Genomic DNA, 25,081 nt, shown 5'->3' on the forward strand with positions numbered 1-25,081 from the left:
TGCTGTTAAAGTTCTCACAGCAGTGCTGTCTCAGCTGTCTGGAGCAGCATAGGTCTGAGTACAGCAGCGGTCCCGAAAACAAGGCCACCGAATATCACTTGCCTGTAGAAGATGTGCTCTCAGATGTTGACCTCTTTCTGGAAGGGCTGCAATTTGTGCTCTCTGACTGCCTCTGGGAAGGTTTGTCCTGTGTTGGCATAGTGCCTGAAAAGCACATCAGGGAAGAGAAAAGCACAAAAAAAAAATCATTTCAGTCTGGTAGTGCCAATACAACACACTGTAGATACTAAATATTCAGACTAAGATTACTCTTGTTAACTTTAGGAACACTTGCTTGCTATGATGCACATAGGTGGAGGAGGACAGAAATGGACCCTCAAGAAGGAATTTCTCACAGGCTAATGGCACAGGTAGGACAGTAAACAAGCCATGAGGAAAAGCCACTTAATATCATCAGAGTATTAGCTTTTATGTAAAAAAAGAAAGCAACCCCCCTACACTCCTACTTTCAAATGAACGTCCTAGCTTCTGATTTGCACAGAACAGTTGAGTTTGGAAAGGATCTCTGCAGATTACCGAGACCAACCACCCTGCTCAAGCCAGGGTCAGCTAGAGCAGGTTGCTCGGGGTCACCACGTTCATTTGGGTTTTCAACATCTCCAACGATGGAGACTCCACAACCCAGAGTTCCACCACCCTTACAGTAAGACACCTTCTTGTGTAGGAACAGAATTTCCTGTACTTCAGTGTGTGCCCATTGCCTCCTGTCCTGTCACTGGGCACCACTGAGAACACCGTGGCTCCTTCTTCTTTACTCTCTCCCATCACGTACATCTCCTTTACACATGCTCTTCTCCAGGCTGAACAATCCCAGCTCTCCCAGCCCCTCTCTGTACGACAGATGCTCCAATTCCTTAGTCATCTTCGTGGCTTTTCACCGGACTCACTGCAGTACATCCATGTCTTTCTCGTACTGGGGAGCCCAAACTGGACGCAGCACCCCAGATGTGTCTCACCAGGGCTGAGTAGAGGGGAATAATCATCCCCCTCAACCTGCTGGTAACGCTCTTTGTAATGCAGCCCAAGATGCTGTTCCTCCCAAGAGTTTCCAGCCCATTCCACCAGCCAGCGAAGGTCCCTCTGAACAGCAGCACGATCATCTGGTGTATCCACCACTCCTCTCAGCTGTATCATCCGCAAACTTGCTGAGGGTGCGCTCTGAACCATCATCCAGGTCATCAGTGAAGAGGTTAAATAGTATTGGACCCCGTATCGACCCCTGGGGTACACTGCGAGGCACCGGCCTCCAGCTGGGCTTCCTGGTGCTGATCACAACCCATCTTCAATCCACCTCGCTTTGTAAAAGCATTTCTCTTCACTCCTCACGCAGAACTGCTTCATGTAAGACACTATTAACTGCAGAAAGCTGAAAAGCTAGAAAAAAATTTCTTAAGAAAAAGTACTACTTTGGATTTGTCTCTTGCTATGTTAACTTTTCCTTTTTAAGATCCCGTCACAAAAAAAAAATAAATTTCTGCTTCGGTCAGCCATGGCAAATATGTAAAAACTCCAGGGTCTAAACAAATGAGCGATTATTATCTACACACAAACCAGTACAATGCATTAGTGGGTTTTAGGCACCTGCAAGACATGTTTCACTCTGTGGTCTGGATGCACAGGGCTTGCTACTATTTGCTAATTCATTAGATATTGGTTTATCACTGCAAGATGTCACAGGCAGCGGCAATCACAATCACCATTACGTAAGTTAAAAACAATTTTAAAAAAGGTATAGAAATCTCATGACTCTCGAAAGGTTAAGGGACAAAAAAAGTAATGGCATATTTGCTGATAACATGAAGAAAGGCTTATTTCTGTTTTCTTTCTGACATATACACATTTTCTTACTGAAACTTGTTTTATTTCCCTAAAACTTGAACTTTTAGAGAATCCCATTTACTCTTGAAAGGAAAGGTTGTGGGATTTGGTAAAATTTCATCTAAAAATCTGCATGTTGCAATTATGAAAATGCTGAGGTATTAAAAACTCAGATACTAGTATAAAAACCTAGGTAGGCAAAATTGCACATGGCAGTGTGCAATGAGAATATGCACAACATGAAAATATCTAGAAGATAAAATCTAGAATGCATGCTTAAAAATAGACTTTCATTCTTTCCCTTCCAAATATCGTTTGTGATAAATTAGCTGAGTGCTGCATGTTCAGTTCTGATTTCTTTCCTTACTAACAGACTCCAAGGAAACAAGAGTGGGCTGCTGAAGTTATGCTCTAAATCAAGGCCACAAATTAGCATCCATGCAAATGACCGTTTGCTTCAATGCCTGAATAGAGATCCTACGGTGTGAGATGACGGGAGAATCCTAGAATGCACCAAACTGATTTACCAGAAATCTTTAGGAAAATCTCCATTGAGATCCTGTCTTGCCTCAAAGTTTGGAATTTTTTTTTTTAATCACGGGTGTTATTAGCTCATGGTGTAACATCTAAGATATATTCGACCGATAGAGGAAATAATACAACTTTTCTAAATATTCCAACTTCTCAAAGAGGCAGAGGAATAGTTTTCTTTTTCATTAATTCTTCTCCACAAGGGCACCATCACCAGGCTGCCAGACATTGTCCCAGGTTGCAAATCATATTCCTGGTGAAGATTTTCTGATTTTCCTGCATGGCATCCTGCTGTAGAGATGGTGCTGGGCTCTTACGGAGGGTTTCTGTACTGTCTGTCCCTCCAACCCGCAGGTGAGAGGAAGCTGCAGTGGAGCCGTGCAGGCAGACTACACACACTTGCTTAATATTAGAAAGAGCACTCAACTGGGTTTTTTATTGCAGAATGAATTTTTTTACTAAGGAAGTACAAGATGCATTGATTTAATAAAGTGTAGATTAAATACCCTGGGACCTCAGAGAAAAAAAAAAAGTTCTAAGCAGGAATAGGTTATAATAGGAAGAAAAAAAAAAGAGAGAGGAATTTGGAGGACGGCTTGGATGGCAAAGCTGCTGGCAAGGGCTTGCGGATGTTCATACCCCGGAGGTCTCCTCCTTTCCCACCCCAGTGCCGGTTCCCCTCACGGCAGTTGCCCACCGGGAGGTTTCCAACCCGCGCTCCGGGGGGCCCTTTGCGGCACCTGTATGACCCCCCCGCCCGCGGCCGGACGCGGCGGCTCCCGCGGCAGAAGCAGCAGCGCGGCGCGGCCGGTTGGGGGCGCCGCTGCCCGAGGCACAGCGCGGTGCCGCCCGCCCGCTTCGCGGCCCCGGGAGCGGAGCCCCGCGGCGGGGAGAGGCCCCGGGCCGGCGGCGCAGAGCAGAGCAGCGCAGGAGCAGCGCAGAGCAGCGCAAGAGCAGCGCAAGAGCAGCGCAGGAGCAGGAGCAGCGCAGCGCAGGAGCAGCGCAGCGCAGAGCTTCCCGCGGACAGCCCGGGGCAGGCCGGCGCGGGTGCGCAGAATCGCGGAGCCCCAGCCCGCTCGTGTCTGACCGGGGGTTTTCCTCCCCGAACGCGCCAGCTCCAGGCCCCACGCAAGCCCCACGCACCTCCTCAGCCTGCAACTGCACACCCCAAAGCCGTCCTTCATTTTTAGATGAAGGCAGCAAAGACTTTTGAGCTGCGCTGAGCCCCACTGAATGGCTGATTTTGTTTTTCTTTCCCTTTCCTTCCAGGAATTGTGAGCAGCACACCCAGACCAGTTTACGATAAGCTATCAGTTGTTTGAAATAACTCGGGGTGTGAAGCTGCCGAAGTTTACTGAAGACCACTGTGAACTTCAGGTGAACAGGTAACAGCACCCTACAAAAATCTTAAAGACAAAATGGATTTGCGACCTTCATCGGCGTAACCGTGCGTACGCACTGTCTGTATTAAACAAGCCTACAAGCACGTGAACTCCATCTAAACTTCATCTCCTGTGAAATACTGACCTTCGCTAGAGTCCTCTTCGCCAAAATATGCACGTTTCTAATAAAATGTGGACACAGGCAATCTCTGAAAACACCTAGCATCAGCTAATATCATAGAAAGAATCTGTGTCAATTCAGCCAGGCAAGGCTTACGTTCAAAAGTCTATGGAAAAGCAGCGTATTTTCCAGATGGGATACTCTGAAATAAAGTATCATGAATATACAGATCACACAGAACGATTTTAGAAGGCGTTGCCCGATGCTGGTCTCTGACTACTTCTTTTAACTGCTCTGATTCAGTGTTCTCTCCACCACGCACCTAAATTGTGTCTGGTTCAATAAACAGACAATCTTGGATGCCCCACACGTTTTTCCCCACCTGTGCTACTTTCTGAAGCGCCCAAAACCATCTGAGTCTTCTATGGTGATAGTTTCAGAATCACAATTCAGCACTACAGTTAAAAACAAAACCCAACATGCAATTTGACACTGCTCTTCTAAAAAAAAAAAAAAAAAAAAAAAAACAAAAAAACAAAAAAACAACCAACCAACCAGCCGTTTTATTGGGGCTTTTTCCTAGACGCAGTTTTAAGTTTCCTGATACACTGCACGCACGTGATGTGGGGCATCAGGAGCTCCTTGTGAATGAGATGAATACTGAGCTGAAAAAGCCAGTCTCACAATAAAACCAGCTGGTATCCATTGTGGGAAATACACTTACTGGAAGTGATACACAGCATCTGAGGGACCAGTCAAAATGTACTGTGAGAGTGATTCAGAGCCTTCACCAGCAGGTTTCAGCTTAAAACATCTCTGCTTTTTCCCTTAATTAGGTTGTTCCTCATAAAAACCCAAGCCAGATCATTCACTGTAATGGAAATCCTCAGGAAATTCCCAGAGCTACCACAACCAATTCCTCACTCCTCGGAGAGAAATTTAACCCTTGTGGTGACCCAGCACTTTGAATTTTTCTTTCCATTGCTGCAGGAGAAGCAATCTCACGGCTTTATTGCTTTTTCCTGACTCCCCCCTGCCCCAAGTAGTTTTAGTAATATGAAATAGTATGAAGCAATATGAACTTGTAAAAGAATCCAGCCACTTCCAACCGCCCTTAAAATAAAGAAGCAAAACATAAAACCCCCAAATGCCAAAATAAAACGAAAAAAACCCTCCTAGAAAAAAACCATACATAGTCAGCACAGGGAGGTGGCAGGAGGCATCAGAACGGGAGTATCAGGAGAAAAGGAGGAAGATGAGAGAAAGGAACGTGAGGAGCTATTATTCATCACCGGTAGCTGGTTGTTTGCTTGGCTCTTGGTCTGTGAAATATTAGTCAAGTGATTTTGGACCAATGATTTAAATTTGAAGGGAGAGTGTAGGCAAGCATTGGAGGAAGGGAGGAGAAGCTATCTGACTTCCTTTACACATCAGAAGTAAGCAAGTAAGAGCACAAGCCCCCCTTTTGTCTTTTGCAGGTCATCTTTGTTACGTGGTCTCACTAACGTGTCTATGGCAATTAAGACAGAAGTGGATAAAATGTGAAAATTATTCCCACAAACCTCTGTAGTAATAAAGTACAGCACGAAGTGACACTTAAGCCAGTAGGGAAAGTGATGTATAATACAGCTTCCTCAAGTTCTAAATTTCACATTAGATTTTTTTGCCTTAGTATTATGCAAATGACAACGTTCCCAGTCTCAGAATGGAGATCTTTTCCTTAAACAGCAACCCTCTGACAGCATCACTGCAATTTTCTGTATATACAGCCTCAGCTAGTTCTGTTTCAGTTTTGCTTGAGGCTACGTAAGATGAGTTTCCCAGCTATGAATAAAGCAGTCATTACAAGGTTGGGTTTCAGGCATTCCCAGCATCATTTAGGAACTGCTCTGAGGTACTGCTAGAGGCCTCAAGTCAGGGATCAAAAGCTATACTGTAGTAGAGATTATCAAAATAACTAAAATGAAGTTACAAAAGAAAAAAGAAACCTTTTCTTAAATGGAAATGTTATTCACAATAGTAGTACCAATAGCTAGTCTAAACCAAATCAACCAAACTTCAAAACCAACAGAAACACGGCCTTTAAAGTATCAAAAATCGTGAGAAATTTTAACTCCTTTCTCCACAAAGTTAAAATTGTAAGGAAAAAGAAAAGACCTTTTCATGAGAAAGCACCCTTAGCGTAACTTTATATACTGCTGTAACAACGCAAGAAAAATCTGGTGGGAAGAGGTACTTACACAATCCCATAACTACCTGAGTCTGAACCAAAAGCACAAACAGTGCTTTAACAGAACAGAGACACTCAAAAGCAAAAGCGACAGTGCTGAAATTCAACACAGAACGATTCCTACAGAACCAAAGCTGTACTTGTCCTCCCTTCCTAGTGCATGTTTGGTACAACATAAACCAGCAAGACTCGTAGGAAAGTACACACAATTAAAGCTCCCTTACCTGACAGCGGCTGTAGTGCCTTTTCAATAGAAGGCAACGGTTCCTTTCTGAGAGGTCGATTTAGCGAGGTGTCTTGTGCACTGAAGAGTCCAGGGCTGTCAGTTAATTTTTTACGTCCGTTGGTGCTGGTAGAGTTTGCGACTCTGCAGCTGCCTATTGCACTTGTGAAGAGATTTGTGTGTTCATCGCTGCTGGCTGGCTCAGAGCTCGGAGTAAATCCCCCCAGGGACAGACCTGGGGAATTTTCTGAACAGTCTATCTGCAGCGGTGTCTGCAATCCCAGTGCTAACGAATTAGACTCCGAAGGCTCTCTCCGGACCCACTGTTCATCTCTGCTCAGCAAACCCTTTGAAGGTGACAGGTGTGGACAAGACATGTGACATCTGTGTTTCTCTTTATGTTTGTACCTCTCACCAACAGCCTCCTTCCCAAACCTGTAGCGCTTCAAGGACTCCAGAACTGTTCTAGAAGAGCTATTAGCTGCTATAGTGTCCATGGAAACCTGCGGTTGTTCGGAAGAACGATGTTCTCTGTGTTTATGGCGATGTCTATGCTTATGTTCCAGCATCCAGCCATAAGCCATTTCAGGGGGTACACTGGGGTACGTGCTCATTGACAAGAGCGGAGTCCTACTTGTCGTGAGAAAAGCCTCCTGGCGTAAAAGTTTATGCTTCTTCTTGTGATATTTGGTGGGATTGAGAAGCAAATGGCCTGTATGCATGTAGGAAGGTGGTGGCAGGGGGGTAGTAAAAGAAGGAGAAGGTGGAGGAGGATAAAGAGTTGGAGGGTACCTTCCATAATAACCTAAGCCTATGGGAGCAGCTGCAAGGGGAGAAGGGGAGTAAGGCATGCCGTAAGAGGGATAGAACCCGGTACTGGAGAGAGGAAAGCTGAGACTATGCATAAAAGGCATTTCTGCCATAGCCTCCCGCATTTTTGGAGGCCTGCCTCTCTTTTTCTTTAAATCGGGTTTTCTAATGTAGTGCAAAGGATCTAAAGGAAAAGTAGGGTGGGTGTAGAAACTATTGAAATTTATCCTAAAAATGGTAGGCAGTAAATCACGGGGTATAAAATGGTGACTTCTGTGGGTTATTCTAATTTCACTTAATCGGCTTATTAATTCTTCTAATTCGGCGAGGAAATCTGGGTCCTGCCTACCTCGAAGTTGAGGATACTTCTTTTTCCTTTTTCGCTTCTGTCTCTTCATTTTGTCATAACTAAGGTAATCGTGACTGCGGCGCTTGCATTTGTGTTTATGCTTTTCTTTTAGATTACTTAAAACAGTGGACGTTTCGGGTGGAATAAGGGAAACGTGGTCAAATGAATGCCTTTTCTTCTTCTGCCCACAAAACTTCTCCGCTCGATCTGAAGTACTGTTATTATCTGTCCCTATTCCACTATCGCTGGGAATCGTCTCATCGCTGTGAGACTCACTTACTGGGGAAGGAGTGGCTTCTTTCAGCGATGTCAGCTCACTCAAGTGAGAAGGAGAGTTTGGCAACAACGTAGGTGGAGATAATCTCCTCCTTCCCTTAGCAGCTTTTTTCATCGCAAGTGTCTGAACAACACTTCCTTGTCTGGAGTGTATGTGTAAATACGGCACTGAGCTGGGCTCAATAAATCCTGCATCGCTGCTGACAGGGCTCTGTCCCCCACTCACTGCAGAAGACTGGGAGCAAACTGGAGATGGAAGAATCTCTGAATTATTGGCTGTTGAAGGCAGCAAATGGGGAAGTACTTGTCCTAGTGACGTACCGGGAGCTTGTTGAGCAGACTTCTCAAGAACTGTCAAACTGGCAGAACTGTTAGTTAAAATACCATTCAGGACAGCTTTAGGTTTCCTTCCTCTCCTTTTTCCTATGTAAATTGTTCCTTTCTTGCTGACATTTATTTGCTGGCCTAATTTTGAACCAAATGTGGCAGCAAGAGTTGACACTGTGTTGTGGAGTTTAGATTGCACTTTCCCTTTGTTATTTGGTTCCACTGTACTAGACAGAATCTGATTCAAAAGTTTCTTTCGCTTCAGAGTTTTCATTTTATTTATTTTTCGAATAATTGTTTTCATTAACTGGCCATTATTTCTCTTGGCAACTTTTCTGTCTGAGTCTACTTCCAAATCAGTCATGCTACAAATATTAGGTTTCTGGACTTCTTCTGGCCCTCGGAGCTGGTCCTTTCTCTCAAAAAAATCCCCGCTTCGGTGCTGATCGCTTTCAGACCCTATCTTGCTCGAGTTATCTGTTCCAACAAAAGGTGCCACAGAAAGAATAGGTGGCTTCATTTTAATTGACGACCTGATCTGTCTTTTAGGTCTCCCTCTCTTTTTAGGAAAAGGTTGTCCTGATAAACTCTGTTTTAGGGAGGGAATTTCTACTTCAGGCTGCAAAATTGGAGGTTCTTGCTCTTCTTTTGACTGCACTGAAAAGACTTTTGATGCTGGGATCTTCAGAGTTCTTTTGGGGGGACCTTCAAGCTCTGGCATCTCCTTGGATTTAGGTCTTCCTCTTTTGGGTTTATACATGTCAGGTAAGAAATCATCTGACATACACAAACTAGAGGGTTGTTTGTGAGCACTGTAGAACTTTTGAGTCTGCTTGTCAGTCTCAGCTAACAGCGCAAGAGACTGTCCGCTAGCTTCGTTCAGTTTTGGCAACTGGTGTTTGACAAATTCATGCTCCACAAATGAAGACGATCCTATGTTTTTCAAGAATTTGGCCTGCTCCAAATTACTGCTTGATAGTGCACTGTATGAAATGTTTTTAAAAAGCTCTGACCTTTCTAGTTCTAGACCCTTTGGAGGTCGACATGTGTTTCTTGACACCACTTTAGTCCATCGTGGTTTCCTTCCTTTTCTTTTCTTTAAAGGTTTTGATTGCTGAGTAGGGCTCAGATTTTTTGCTCCTTGGCAGGATTTATCCGATGCAGCTATTGCACCGATCTTTAGGAACTGCTTGCTACTAAACAAGCTTGTAAAACTAACTACTGAAGGGGTGACAGTAGCATGAAGGCTTGTTTCAGCTGCCAAAATGGGCTTTTTCCCTGTAGAAGGACTAGTTCTTGAAGTTTCTACGTAAGTAGCTTTTGAATCAGTTAAATCTTTATCAGCACCTTTAAAATCGGTGCTCAGAGTATGGTTCAATGTTCTGTTTATATTCAGAAGTGTACTGTCAGAAGAAAACTGAGTTTTGCCAATCTGATCTGAAATACCTTCTAAGAGATCTGCTGTGGAACTTAAATGCAGTGAGTTAGATGCTAACTGTGACGATGTTGTCGAGAGGCTCCTGTTTAAGGTGGTAACAGACACTGTGGGTGAAGGCGATGGGAGATTTCCCTCTCCTACTGCACTGAACGGGGACTTTGCTGTCGATACGTCTGAAGCACCTCCTGTTCTGAAGTCTGGTGAAGTGCAATATACTGGAGGCTGTTTTTCATGCTTAGATGTTTCATAAATCCCTTTCTCACTGGTTGAGTAAGCATCCTGTGGAACACAGATTCCTTCATTAAACATCTCTTTGCCTACGTCAGCAATTTCTTTCCGAATTGAAAATTTTTCCAAGATACTTTCTTTATTCTGTCTCATAATATGCTTCTCAAATGTTTTGATAGTAGTATTTTCCTTCAGTAAATCTGTAGTTTCATGGCTTTCAAGGCTACTGAGGTTTGAATTGCAAGGAAGCTTAAAGGGCTCCGAGGCAGGCATAAGAGAGTCTGCTTTCAGAGTTCCGGAGTCCTTGTTAACCAAACCAACTGGACTGCCAATTCCTGTCGGCTTCTTTCCAGAGTCCTTGCTAACCAATCCCACCGGACTGCTAACTCCTGGCATCTTCCTCCCAGAGTCCTTGTTAACTGGTCCGATTGGGCTGCCGATCCCTGGTGTCTTCCTTCCAGAGTCTTTGTTACTCAGAACTGTTGCGTTGCCAGTCCCTAGCATCTTTCTCCCAGAATCCTTGTTAACCAATCCTGTCGGACTATTTATTCCCAACAACTTCTTCCCAGCATCCTTGTTAATCAATCCTGCTGGAGTGCCGATCCCTACTGGCTTCTTGACAGACTCCTTATTAGTCAATCCAGTTGGAGTGCCGATACCTGGAAGCTTCCTCCCAACATCTTTGCTGATTAATCCAACTGCAGAGCTGGTCACTGGCTGTTTCCTTCCAGAGTCCTTGTTAACTAACCCAGTTGGAGTGCTGATCCCTGGTGGCCTCTTTCCAGAGTCCTTGTTAACCAATCCAATTAACGGGCCAATCCCTTGTGGCTTCTTCCCAGAGTCTTTGTTAACCAATATGGCTGCACTACCAATCCCTAATGGCTTCTTCCCTGAGTCCTTGTTAACCAATCCAACAGCAATACCAGATCCCGGCAATTTCTTTACCAAATCTTTATTAATTAACCCACTTGCAGTTATGGTTCCTGGTGGCTTCTTCCCAGAGTCTTTAACCAAACCAGATGTAGTTCCACTTCCGGGCTTCTTCTGCTTTGTTTTGGAAGACTTTGAAGGAGGACAAGTTGCAATAAGTTGAGCCAATTTTTCTGTTACAGTTGTTGCTCCGTTAATTTGTGTTCTATCCTTTAAGTCAGAATTATGGCTACTGATAAGAGTCGGAGGAGATGACTTTATATAATCTGTCATTTCAGAGTGCAATGGGGAAACTTTCTTAGATAAAGGATTTGTTTCTACTTGTATACCTTCTTCCACATGTAATTCAACTGTTGCAACTTCTCCAGCTTTCTTGTACGACTTTGAAGGGTCCTAGAAGTTAATAAAAAAAATAAAATTTTTAGGAACAGAGCACAAAGACACTCTCTGAGTAACACAGTACCTTTCTATGTTGAGATGATTAATACCTGGTTTTGATAATAGAGTAACTATATGAACACACACTTCATGATCCTATTAATTTTAAAGCAGATATATTTTGGTGGACATGTTAAGGCTTTTCTGATGTTAAGGAAACTCAAACTCGCTCCCAGTCCTCAAATGTAAACCACTGAATCTGTTCCCCAATTATAAACATTCTCCAAAAATACTGTTGATGTTTATTAAAAAAACCCCATTAACAACAATGTACTGGGCTATTTATTTACAGTGTGATAGCACCTGAAGACCTTACATGCTACTGAGAAGCAGCTGAGCACTGCACTGCAAGAGCAGGCGTTGTGTAAACCTGTGTTGTCCCATGATACCCTCAACCACTGCAGTAACAGGTTCTCCTCACAGCAGACTGCTGACAGTACTAAAATAAGTCAAATTATTCTGTTGTTTGTATGGGGTGGGGGAGACGACACACACCACACGCATGGAGTAAATGAAACTTGCAAAATTATTTTCAGTTCTGACCTAACCAAATTTGAAATTTATTCTGTAAAGGTTAAAAAAAAATTGCAATACCTCAACAAAACCTATTAAGAACATCTTAATAAATTAATCTTTTATTCTGGAAGGGCATTCTGCTTTACATACAGTGCCCAACACATCTCTCAAATGCATGGGATACGTTCACTCCAAGCAGGGGCTAAGAATGGAAGACTCTGATCCCTTATGAGGTAATTATACACACAATTTGAAAACCTTCTGGGATCTACTATCTCAAACATTAAAGAGTGAAAGGCATCAATGCCACACCTATTCATCCCTCTGCAATAAAAATTAGTAAGACAATTGCATGGTACTTACTGTACTTGATTACAGTCAGCATTAGATTCATCATGTTTTACAAAACTGTAACTATGGTTGGCCAATATCTAATTAAGCCGAAGAAAGATATAGCCTGGATTCTTTTGAAAGCGTTTGGTAAACAGCAAACTTTGTTGCTGCTCATGAATGAAGTATTTGTTCAGTAAGCTACACCAGGATGACTTAGACTGAATCCAGCTTGCAGTCTTCTGTTTGGCAGTTTCCTAGAGATGGGAAGCAGTTGCTTGGGTAATGCGCTGCCCGAGCTGTCGGAGCCTCTGCAGTGCACAAACAGGCATGCCAAACCCCGCGCTGCTGCCTTTCTGCAGGGATGGAGCAAGAAGTGTGTTTCCTTCTGCCCACATACAGGCCTGGCACTTACGTGGAAACCACTGAGTCAGCAGGACACACGACACGACTCCAAACCTGGAATCCAACCACTCCCACTGATGCTCCTGGACATACCTGGGGTAGACTGTGAGTGCCAGAGATATTAACTAAATAGTATTAAAATACTCTTTATGATCAACCTGAATGACAACCTTCATAGAGTTACATCCTCTTTTCTATGGTCTTAAATTTTGAAAAGAACTTTGGAACAAAATTTTAATCTTCTTTGTTCAGTGGAGCTGGGACACATTTGAGAAATTCACCTACATATTGACTTGGGAATTCAACTCTTAATTCCCGTATTTGTTGAGCCGCCTGTGCTACGCTCTCTTCCTTCTCTCTTCCATTTCTCCTGTACAGTCTGCTACCCTACCAGACAGCTTTGGTGTATTCTCATACTCTTATAATTTCTGGGTATCAAATGCCTCTTGTCAGGCTCCACTTTCTCCTCCGATTCCAAACAAAGAGCTTGGAAGTTTTATTAGATATTTAAATAAATAAAAACATAAATAAGAAAACCCTTCCAAACTAGCTTTGATCTAAATAAGATGCCAGGATTTTGCAAACATGACTTTAGCATCAAACAAGGATTCTTTGAAAGCTGAAGGTATTTGCCCTGGAAAGTTTTTTTCATCTAGGGTGAGTGAATTTTCCAAGCACACTGAAAATTATTTCAAAGAACATAAAAAACAAACCAAGAAACGTTTATTGAGATGACAGAGAAGTAGTCAAAAAAGTTTGTAATTTTTTTCAGCATTTTTAAAACCAAAATTTTATATGGGAAATAATTTTCATTTTTTTCCATAAAGCCACTAATTAATCAGTATGATTAACATAAACATTTATTTGGAGGGGTAGTGGTGTGGGGTTTTTAAGGAAAAGATTTAATCTGATAACAGTTAATAGAGACATCTTGATCAAAGTATCTAACCTTCTTCAGAGAAGGTTGCACTAATCTGGCTGCTGCAGTAGCTGCAAAAACATAAAAAAAACCCATCACAGAGCACAGAGTTCCTTCTTGCAGTTTAAAAACTTCAAATTTTCTGTAAAAGTGAATGGGAGCTATTGCTATCACTAAGGAGTATGATACAGGAGGAGTAAGACCCTTGCAAACTGATGATAAAAATTCAACTTAAGCAGGGCACAAACCATGAACTTCAGGAATAACAAGGGCATTTTCTGTATGGAAGGCGACAAGGGAAGAAAAGAATTTGAATACACTGCTCACATACTGAGGAAATCAAGTACATCTCTCAGGTTAAGCGAGCATCAGTACAACTCTACCAGCACCAGCCATAGCATAAGTGGTGGTACACACCAACTGTTTAAGAAAGTTGTCTAAAACCTAGTGAAAAGAGATCACACCGTATGTCTCAGGCCAGCCCAATCACTGCCTAGTTCTTTACCAGGTCCACAGTGAAACCCTTGATACACCAGAAGCTAAATTTCCCTAGCTGTTATGATCACTGCCCTACCAGCCCAAATGTGTTTCCAGAAAGTAAACAAGATCTCCCAAGACCAGTGATATGTCACAGACCAAAGTTCTCCTCTTGAGGGGGGTGGCCACGAGCATCGGTTGGGGTCGGATGTCTCCAAACCTGCTGCAGTAGCAGAACAAAACCCACCAGTCGTATCTGTTACTGGTTTTAAAGCTGTGGTGTAAAAGAGACCGTGGTCTATGGAGAATAGTTTGGCACTTAGCCCAGCTTTTCTGTGGCAGCTGCAATCTTATGTAAATTATGCTGGAGTGTCACATTTCAGGAACTTCCCCCCAACTTCGCCACCCTCATACTCACAAAACACACAGCTGGGAGGCGGGGAGCAGCCATGATATGTCCTACTGCACTGGAGACAAAAAAGGTGCCACACTTTCCTGAAATAACTTCTATTGCACAAACAATCACTCCATTAGACGGGAAGGAGAGATCTGAAGTCCAAACCAAGTTACAGCGTGCTTGCTTTCGTACAGCACTTCGAAGCTTCAACAGCTGGCATGGCCATGTTCACACGCAGCTCTCCAAACGTGGATCTGGTCTGTTTTCATTTTCTGCTCCCGATGCTGGAGCCTGGCCCTACACCCAGCGCATTCAGCACTGCAATTTTCTCTTGTGGTTCCAGGGAGTAGAAAGCCCTACCTCACTGTTTGACTTGGACAAATGCACAGTTTTATATCAGAGAAAGTGCAAAGTCAGATTTTAATGAAGATAGAAATCACTCACAGAAAGAAAAATAAACCCCCTAACATCTCCTAGGTGTTTCATCCATCTAACTCACCTAATTCCTCTGCAAACAAGCACATACTTCAGGCTACTTCACTGAAGCCTCTATGTTGTGATGAAAGTTGACAATGCCACATAAAAGTCTAAAACAGTTTTTCTTGGATGACATGCATTTTCAGTCAAGAATTCTAGACCTATTCTACATTACTCTGGTTTTCAGATGGTAAGCTGTTAAAAAGGTCTAGATTACATTACATTAAAAAACATTTTGTGCTTTAAAACCAAAAACATTTATTCCTGTGCAACCTTTAGCTGTAACCGTCTGGCTTAAAACTCTATTCAGCAAAAGCAATTACATAAACCATGTAAGTTTTCATAAAATTGGAATTATTGTTAATTTTGCACTGAGCTGAATTTAAAATTTTAAATCTCCTATGTAGACATACAGTTCTAGACTTGTACCATCTTAATTTGAGGAATAAAAATTCCAGGTTATTTTGATGTAAACAGGTTATAATCAGTCATTCCAGAATCATCACAGCAAAAAAATTGGCTTTACTTCTTAAAAAGGCATTCATTGTTAACTACAACATGATCTCAGGGTTTATTATTACTAGATTATTATTTACTGTTATTAGTATTGGTACTTATTTGCAAAAAGCTTAAGAGTAGATAATCTTTCACAAGAACAGGGATATCTCCTATCAAGTCTGCTGTAAAATTCACACTCCTCACACTAGAAACAAATTAGGAAATGCAAGATAGTCTCAGCTTCCAAAAGCTGAAAGTGTTGGAAGAAAACTGCTTGTTAATGAAAATTTTGTTTGTTAATTCTCTTGAGAACTACCAGCAAGCAATAGGGATTTTTGTATGTACATATATACACACACACAGAGATTTACTCATTATTTTAGCCGTTGTACTTCGTGCCAATGCACAGGCTACAGTTCAAATGAGCATTCTGAAGAATCACAGAAATTGTTTATGTAGTTGTGGTTATCAATATATTCTATACAAGTTTCCCAAATAATAATGAGTGAAAGTGTATTTGCTGTTTATTTTTCACCACCAAAACTTTTTAGTCTTTTCTAAAAGCAAGTTTCAGCTAACTACCAGGAAAAAAATTACTTTGAGTAATCAGTCTAAGACAAAAATTTACATCCCGGATCCTACAGAAAATATTCTTGAGCTACTTGAAAAGAAAACAAAACACTTTAGCTTTGTTACTTTTTTGCTTGAAAAATTTCAGTTAGTGGCTGTGATTTCATCAGCAAACTTTCCTGTAGAGCTTCCCTACATAACCAAGGGCAATAGAAAGCACTACAGAGTACTGCACTCAGCAGTTTTACAAAGAAATAAGGAGATGGAGCAAAAGCGCATGTTCCAACTTGCTTCACTGTTTCACCACGACTATTTTAGAATTACAGCAGGCTGTTACTATTACCTCGTGCCTTCCTATTTTCTAAAACTTCAGTAAGGCAACTTTGCTATGTCATTGGCTACGTTTACCTTGCAAGCACAGGTAAACCATTCACACACCTCTTGTGCTAAAATTAACAGAAGCAAAATTTATGTCTAAGGCTCAAGTTTTCAGGCTTAGCAAAGGTACACTGGCCATACAGCAATGTCAGTCACAAGACACTCTTCTGAAAGAAATAAATCCAAGTTTCATATTCAGTGTCAAAAAGCAAATTGAATACTGTTTTATCATTACAGCAACTTCTAATTTTGTTTCTCTTAGTACCTGGGAATCTCAGCCATTTCTGGGTCTCTCTCTTCTGTTCTACGATTTTCTCTTCAGAAGACTATTAACTTTTTATCTACACATTTCTGGAGGACAAATTGTAAATACACAAGTTACCCCTCTCACCTACCCACTCATCTTTCAGAATGGAGATAAACCCTCTATTAACATAACTGAAGACACTCCCCAAGTTTTCAGAGTCCTTTCAGCACTAAGCTTGAGAAAGAAGCATAACTGTCATAGATGGGAGTGCAAAATATTTTCCTACTATTTTAATTTTTACACTGATATTCCCCGATTTCCACTACTTCTCTTTGTGTCTTAGTGGTTAACTGAGTATACTGTAAGTGCTAAATTGTCATTCAAATTCTTTATTCCTCCTTTAAGTACAGAGAGCTCAGTATTGCTCAGCTCAAAGTATTGCCACACCTTGCTCCTAATCGATCATCTATTTGTTTTTTTTCCCCCTCCTCCCCAGCAAAAGGAAACATTAAGGGATGACTTTCATTTTCTGAAGTGTAATTTGCAGGGCTAAAACCTGCTGTATTTCATTGCACTAAGAAGAAAAATCCTTCGGGTATTATATCCAAAGCGTGCAATGGTTTTAAACCACGTTTACCATTTGTTTCTAGAAAGACAATTCTTAATCACACTTGCTAGAAATCAGTAGGATGCTGTAAAGTGTCATTTCCAACAATCCAAAGTGCCAGAATGGCAGCAGGGAACATACAGAGTTAAACGACTTGAAAACCATTTCAGTACAATTTGAGAGAAAGAGAGAGTAGAGTATCTGAAGTGAATTATCATGAGTTCAGGGATTTGAAACTATTTTAAGTAATGCTAATTGAATGCAACAGATCTGAGAGTCTCTACATTACATTTAGGCTGTTCACCAGACAAGGAGCAGGAGTAACTCCACTTAGAATAGCTGGAGTTAAAAAGTGATATGGTATCAATGCTATCATATAAGTAATATTGAACACTATCAGTAGTATTTGTTCAGCAACTTTCTAATTTCCATTTGAGAAGAATCCATGCTGTCACCATGTGAGTTTAGATAGTAATTATTCCCCCTGGTAAAAATTCCCAGGGCATGATCTCTTGATGCAATGGGAAAGTTTCCACGCTTCATGGCTCACTTTGCTAGTAAGAGATTTTCAGTTGCAAGTACCATCTCAATTTGGACATCAAGAGAGAACAATGACTAGATATTCCAGACTGGCCCAATACTTAACTTGTGGCAATACAGGCTTGTTAAAGAAAAAAAAGAAAAGAAAAAAGAAAAAAAGAAAGTCATCAGTATAATGACAAATTGTGATCTACTCTTTCAATTATTTTCAGGATGAAGTGAGAGAAATCATTAGAAATAAAAAGCTTGTTCTGAAATGGAAGAATGTAAAATAAAGGCCATAGCCAAAATTTTACATTACATAATGTACCACTTGAGAATTTCTTGTTTGAGAGGCTAAAAATGCCCTTCTGTTTATAATAGAGAAAAAAAACCAACTCAGTTGCATGGCCGAGTCTGGAAAAAGTAATTTAGTCATTACATGTAACATACGGCACACTTGTTCTTTCAGAGCATAATTTATTATTTCTCTTTGAACATCCTCTTCCTCAAGGAAAACTTAAATCTGGGTATGCCAGAGGAAAGAAAAAGGTTTGGGTATGTCAGACAGACATCATCTCAGTCCAAGATACAGGAATTTTCCTTCCCTTTGGGTAGGCTCTACCTTACAAGATGTGCCAGGACAGATTTATACAGGTAGCCTTATGAATAGCACATGGGCTAGAGAAAGGAAAACTCTTCAGCCTTGGGAACCTCTCAAACAGGAGCCCCATGAACAGACAACCCACGTGAAGGAAGGGCTCTTAACTTCCAGGGACTCGCTGCATTCCCTTTGCTGAACCGCCTGGCGTTGCAAAATCGAACAAGGCTACATAAGGAACGCACGAGGAAACTGGGAGAGATAATTATGCCCTCCTAAGGAAACAAAGATAGATGCAAGAAAAACGGGAGTGTAGGGAAAAACTTCAGCTTTAAATCAGTAGGCACATACTAAAAGGAGACATAGTGTGGAGGGTATATTCTAACATTTTCTTAGTTATCACGTGTATTGGAAAAGAGAGCATGCTGCAACAAAACACTTCTAAAATTTAGCACTATGCAACTGCACTTACAATTGTTGCCATTTCCCCTGTTTTCCCTATCTGTTATTGCTGCTCTTACTTGTTACATCATGCAGTTTCATAAAAACAAGACATCCTCAAGGCAGGACTATCTCCTTACATTTGGAAAATACCTGGCACATCTCTCAAGCCACTGCATTTATGTGCAGTTTATCACTGCATATGATTTCCAACATATCTGGAAAAGTATTTTTTACTTTTCAGACACTGCTGGATACGTTCATCGCAGAGTGTCAGTTAGGACACAGAGCAAAAACAATGGTTCTAACAGGGAAGAAAAAAATCTAAATCCAAATACTAGAGACCAGCACAGCAAATACACAACCCCATTTAGAGAGAAGACCCCCCGCTTTGTTCTGTACAAAAGACTAAAAATTACGCTACTACTTTTCAGAAATGTACCTATGATGTTCACTTCAAGTTAACGTGGGACTTATTGTTCAGTACTGTTAAAAAAACCAAAGTTGGCAAGTGCGAAAGAGCAAAAGCATTTTTTCCTGTTGATGGAAGTGAAATCAAATCATTTCTAACTTCAGAATCTTCAGTATCACAGGTTACATGGAGAAACAGTAGAACGTGATCATGCAGAGATGCCAGAAACTTTTAAATACAGTTTAAATTCACTCTGACTTGCAAACCACTACATAAACACACTACTCACTTGTTTTGAAGGACAGTGCTCGTTCTTCTCATCTGTCATCTTCCCACTCTTCGGTGCCCTTCGTGGTTGCTTGATGCTGGTTTTTATAGCAGGCCGGCACACATAATTCTCAAGGTTCTTGGGAGGCTTTTTCGTCCGCTTTGCTTGAAGACCAATCTTCAGTTTCAAGTTTCCCTCTGAAAAGTTTGTTTCTTTCACTGAAAACTGTTGCTGTGCATCAGTCAGAGCCTCATTCTTCCCATTCTCGGTACTGTTCCCCTCCCAATTCTTCTTCTTACTGTCGTCTTCTTCCTTGGTACAACCTTCTAGCTCTATTTCTCCTTTTCCCACCAACGTGCCAATGTTTACTACAGAGGGGCTTTTCCCAGAAAACCCTTCAGAATCAGAACCCAAGCCTAACATAGCAGTATTCCGAGGGTCCATCACAGGCGGAATATATGCCTTCAGGTAATTTTAGGGAAGATTTACAGAGATATGTTCCACAGAAGATCTGTTCTACTACTGGCAGCCAGCATCTTTTACTCTGTAGAAGGAAAAAAAAGACAGAAGTAAATTTTTATTTTCTAGCAGAAATTAAATGAATATTAAAAACAATTAGAAAGCAAACAATCATACTTCAGACAAGCACAATTATGCAGCTGATGTTTTGAGACACCAACCCTTCCTGTAACCTACTACAAAAATACAATTTATCTGCAAAAGCACTTTTAAGTGATAGGTGAAAAATCAAAAGTATGTGAATATTTTAACTTCCAATTCATCCACAGGACGCTTCAAATGATGGTTAAGACTTTTAATATCGACCATCAAATTTTTTTTTTTAATTTAAAATCAGAGCCCAGCTACTCCTAGCACTGCCACTCTTAGGCTGGACTCACTGAAAGAGCTGCATCTAAGGAATGATGTAGCTAATGAAACCTACCATAAAGCATCCAAAACCCAGAGACAATCTGATTTTAATCATCTGAGCCACTAGAAAAGTTGAGCCCAACCCAAGTACGCATTGGTTTACAAACACGCTGCATAATCTGCTTATTACTTAAGGACTTCCCACAATTCAGGAAGAAGGGTGGGAGAACAGAAAAAACCCCACCAAATGCATTCACACGCTGATTTGTACTTCCTGGAGCATGGGAACAGAAAAGTCCACGCTTCCATCATCAGAGACACTGTTATGTATATATAATTAATCTATTTATCGTAAGATATTAGAGGGAACTTTTTCATCTTAACTAAAGCAAAAGTTGATTTGAATCCACTCGCTAACACAAGGGTTTCAGATCCCTGGCTGACTCGCGCAGCGCCAGCACTGCCTCCCGCGCTCGCACACAGACCACCAGAGCCGTCAGCTGCTGTTCCCCCACTGCCAAAGAACAAAAATCTCTGTGCCCCATTAGATTTTTATCCGGGCAAACAAGAATCATCACAAAAACAATCTGCAGAAGATGGAGATATGGTGTATTTGATAACTGCCAAGGAAGACAAATCGCAGTTACAAAGGAGAAGCTAAACATATGCATTTCAGTCTGGTCAGATACTTAGAGTATGATGTAAGAGAAAGGACACAGCGATGTTTACAGAACTGGGGACTTGAAAATCAGCAACCCTCAAAAGGAGTCCTGCATAGGATGAACAGGAACTCCTGGTGAAAGGCGACAGCCACAAGGACATACACAATCCTCGTAGTGTACTGAAAAAGGCTTTTTGACACTGCTACGACAACCTGTTGCCCGTGTGCCTGTCTGCCCCACGGACATGGCACACCAAACCGCTCCAGATCAAACCCTACTCAGCCTTAACAACAGCTCGGGAGAGAAGTTCTCCTTTCTCAAGTTCCAGGAGCCAGACCAGAACAATCCAGGTGGACAGATTTGTTTTAGGAGCATTCTAAGCAGAAAGTGTTTAAATAAACATCATTTAAATGTCTTAATCATTTTTGAAAATGAAATATGTCAGAAACAGGTCTGAAAAAAGTATCAATGTACTGAAAAGAGCATCACAGGAACTAAAGCAGCATGATCTTCTGTTCTTCTATGCAATTATTAAGGCTGAATTGTAAGGAATGCTATGAAAAGATTTCAATGGTTTCAATGAACTTCAAAATGAGTTTCAATAAGGTTTCAACGAGCTCAGCAATTATCTCTGACATTTGGCCTCCTGGCAGGTCAGCACATGCATACTCGAGCCCATCCGCACGTGGCAGGTCCCAAAGCCATATGCCTCTTGTCCAGACAATAATTAAAAAAACGGCGGTGAGGAGGTGGAATTTTGAGGTGGCTCAGTAAACCCAAGCACTGTATAAAAAGGGGGAAGGATAAGAAATGTGAAAGGCGATACTGGGAGAGGACTAAGGCAACTGCAGTTGGACACAGGTTGGAAGACAGATGCCGGGATTAGTTAGGACAGAAGAAATGCTGCTGAGAACACAAAATGCAAATCGTTAGAAAGCTAGGCTTCATTGGCTGCGTGCTCAGAGAAAACAAACTTATTCTCACACGTTCTGTGCACATTATTGAAAGGGATTTCTCTCTGCAGCTACGACTTTTCAACTAAGAACATCCTGAAAAATCATAAATCGCTATTATTACTTGTAAGACCAGAGGTAATTAGATAAAATCTCAATTTTACAACTAGAAAAAATGGGTGGAGCAGAGTGACACGGGGGTTCGGAACCAACCCAGTTCCTAGTTCAAGGCCCAGTGTTCCGTCCATCAGGCTACACCATGTCACCGAAAATGAGCTTTTTCATACATGCCAACACACAAAGGAAAACTGGCCAGCAGTAAAATAATCCTAAGCTAATGCATGATTTTTTATTATTCAAATTCAAGAAAAGGAAAAAATCCTACAGGCCATCATGCAACTCTCAACTCTCTATCCACACAAATGTGTCCTTCTCTATAGTGACTACGGTTCAAACAAGCTGCATCACTTCAGTCATTTTCTTACAAATAAAATTAATTAACAAGCTTCAAATCTGAAACCAAAATAAATTGAAACAGCACCATTTAGACTGCTGTATCTGGCTCCATATTTACTTAATTGCAAGACTTTAAGTAATTACACTCATACGCTGACCTTAGAAACTGCAAGACCAAGACAAAGTGCACACTGAGGATTAAAGGAGACCTGTGTTAAAATCTTATTCTGTGGTAACATGGAATCAGTAACTATCCTAAAAACAAAGTCACAAAATTGACGGCTCTCGTAAACACATAGCAGGTCAGTTTGTTTATCCATTAATTCCTCTCTACAGACAACAAAAATGCTAATCCTGGACCTAATCATCATTTTGCCTCGATCATTGTAATCTTCATCTCTCTGACTCTGCAATTACTCCACTCTAATTCACAGAAAATGTGTCTGCCAATTTGATCATTTTCATAATCGTGAACTGATTACATCTCATCTCTTTGAATCCCAAGAACGCTGCTTCTTCCCCACCTCGGCAAGTTCAGGCTTCCTGAGAGTGTGGCCAAGGTGTGTGTAACTGTACCTTGGCTCTTCACTTGTTCCTGTTCCTTAGTGCTTTGTTTCACCGGTGACAACCATTATACATGTTCTGTTCTTTTTTCCCCCCTTTCATTTAACACCATTGCTTTCTCTGTGCCACTTGTCACGCTTCATACGCCCCGCCTGCACCAGTCTACAGGATCTTCACCATCCTTCTTGTAGGTCGTGCCTTGAAATCTCCCTGTGGATGTCAATGCAAACGAACAGCCGAATGATGACAGCCATAGTTCAGAGGCAGCTATAAAAGCTTGCATGAATGTACCCTGAAAACTTCAATTTGGCATTTTCAAGACCAAAAACTATAATATTTACCTGTGTGATATAAGGTACATATTTGTGTCTTCGCTTTCCACATTTGTTCTGCTAATTTGCAAGTCTTGTTTTTAATCATACTATAGGCTTCTTCAGGTCAGAGATGGACTATGGACTTGCAAAGTACCTGCTTCGATGATACTGATCCCCGAAAGAGATGTTTCCACTACAAAGACCTTTACAAGAAAAGCACTACATCCATCTGGTGCACCCAATAAGATTCATGTGAAATGAAAGCAGTGGAGCCTGACTGCCCGTGCCTACAATTTTCTAAGCTTGCACACTGTCATTTAACCACGCTACTTTGTAACTTCTAAGACTAGAAAGTGCTGCTATAATCAAGCAGCATGACATTCTACACCAGGCCAAGAACTCTGCTCAGCAATTCCTACCCCACTGCTCACATTTTGCAGACCCACAGCAGGTCTTTCCAAAGCAACATGAACATTTTTTATTTAAAGACTTTTTTTTTTTTGATGAAAGAAACTACCATTTCCCTGGGGACTCCATTCCAAGACCCAATGCACATTTTGCAACAACTTTTATCCATGGGATCTTAGGCTAACATAAATTTTGCTAGATTAAGAACCATCTAGTATCAAATCTCTACATGGCCTTACAAATCATGATCAAGACACATCCTAACCACCTCCCTAAGAAACAAAACACATCAAACTTCCTGTCTCTCATCCAGTAGATTCTGTAGATCTCAAATCCCTCCTGTAATCGTTCTTCACCCAAAAAAGATTAACTAGGAAGCATTTTAACATCCATTTTGACATGTGCTACCTAGAACTAAACGGTGTTCATTAATGATTTTTCTAATGCCATATACAGTTTTAATACCTATTATTCACTTATTCCCCTGTTGACACATCCAAAGCCCTTTTTGCCCGTCATCTGCTAAGACTTCTGTTCTTCTGATCCCCTGTTTTTCCAGAAAAAAAATACCAAGGATTGACTTCTACTGCCAGCTCCTAGATATTTTTCCCCCTGCCCCCTTCGCAACATTAAATGAAAATTTTTTCTCCTCTGTCCAATTTTACTACATCATCTTCATTTCTGCTGCTGCTTTTGTTGATGAAAACATATTGTGATTTTATATTTGGAAGGTGAGTATTTTTCTTTTGGTTCTTTCCATTGATTCAGCTCCAGGGGACATCAAAAAAATTCAGCTGAGTGTCTGAAATCCCAGAACATTACTAGTAACTCCATGGCCTCCCACGATCCCTTTTCATACTCCTTGTCTTCTTTCTTCTGCTATAGAAGATAGCTACCACACTCAGAAGTTCTTTCTCAAAAAGAGAATAAAATGTGTCATAAAAACCCCACTGTATTTCTCTACATCACATATCCTAAGCAGCAACTGGAGGTCACTGAAATAGAAGTTCAAGGACCTTGGATTACCTATGTGAGTATTTTTTAAATGTTTACAGAGATGGAGACACTTGTCAGAAATAAAGTTACTGTCTGTGTTATATGAGGTGACAAATATAATATTTTACAAGTAGAATCTGTTAGGTGTGGTTTTGACAGCAACAAAATAACAGAGTACCGGTCTTGCCAAGAATAATATTCTACAGAAGTGTTCGTAGCAAAGACAGTACGGGCCACATGTTGGGAGAGCAAATGGTAGCAGGACACTTATTTTGCAGGAAGAAATGCAGATGACACTTCGCAAGTATGCTCCAGTGGGAGGAAAACTTTGTAAGCAGATATGTTTCTTCTGGTATCTTAATCATACTTCTTCTGATATCATACCTTAACTGAAAAGTCTGGAAACACAAGATTGAATTTTGACTTGCCTGATAATTTTGTTGTTTCACTATTCACATGCAAATTAATATGAAATTGCTAAAACCTGCATAACAAAACCCGTATTTGATCAGACCAAAGGTTCATTTAGCCTTAGGCTCTTAGTCCCAATATTAGCCAGTACTGGTTGCCTAGGGAAAAGCATAAGAAAACCCAACATATGCTGTGGTAATTCTGCTAAGATATTCTCCCAGCCT

At 41.3% G+C, this 25,081-nt stretch overlaps 1 protein-coding gene across 2 annotated transcripts in view; it reads right to left on the reverse strand.

The window, feature by feature from the left end:
• Window positions 1–25,081, reverse strand: part of ASH1L (ASH1 like histone lysine methyltransferase) — a 64,248-nt gene that overhangs the window by 36,333 nt on the left and 2,834 nt on the right. For both annotated transcript variants that reach the window (XR_012621177.1, XM_074809481.1), the window contains exons 2-4: window positions 19,245–19,767; window positions 6,367–11,116; window positions 103–204 (exon numbers count right to left, since the gene is read on the reverse strand). Coding sequence is in view for 1 of the 2 variants with exons in the window: in XM_074809481.1 (XP_074665582.1) it covers window positions 103–204; window positions 6,367–11,116; window positions 19,245–19,667 (5,275 nt within the window). In the remaining variant the exon portion in view is untranslated. The remainder of the gene's footprint in view (window positions 1–102; window positions 205–6,366; window positions 11,117–19,244; window positions 19,768–25,081) is intronic.

Source organism: Strix aluco, chromosome 30 (assembly GCF_031877795.1).
Source record: "Strix aluco isolate bStrAlu1 chromosome 30, bStrAlu1.hap1, whole genome shotgun sequence".
Classification (NCBI taxonomy): Eukaryota; Metazoa; Chordata; class Aves; order Strigiformes; family Strigidae; genus Strix; species Strix aluco.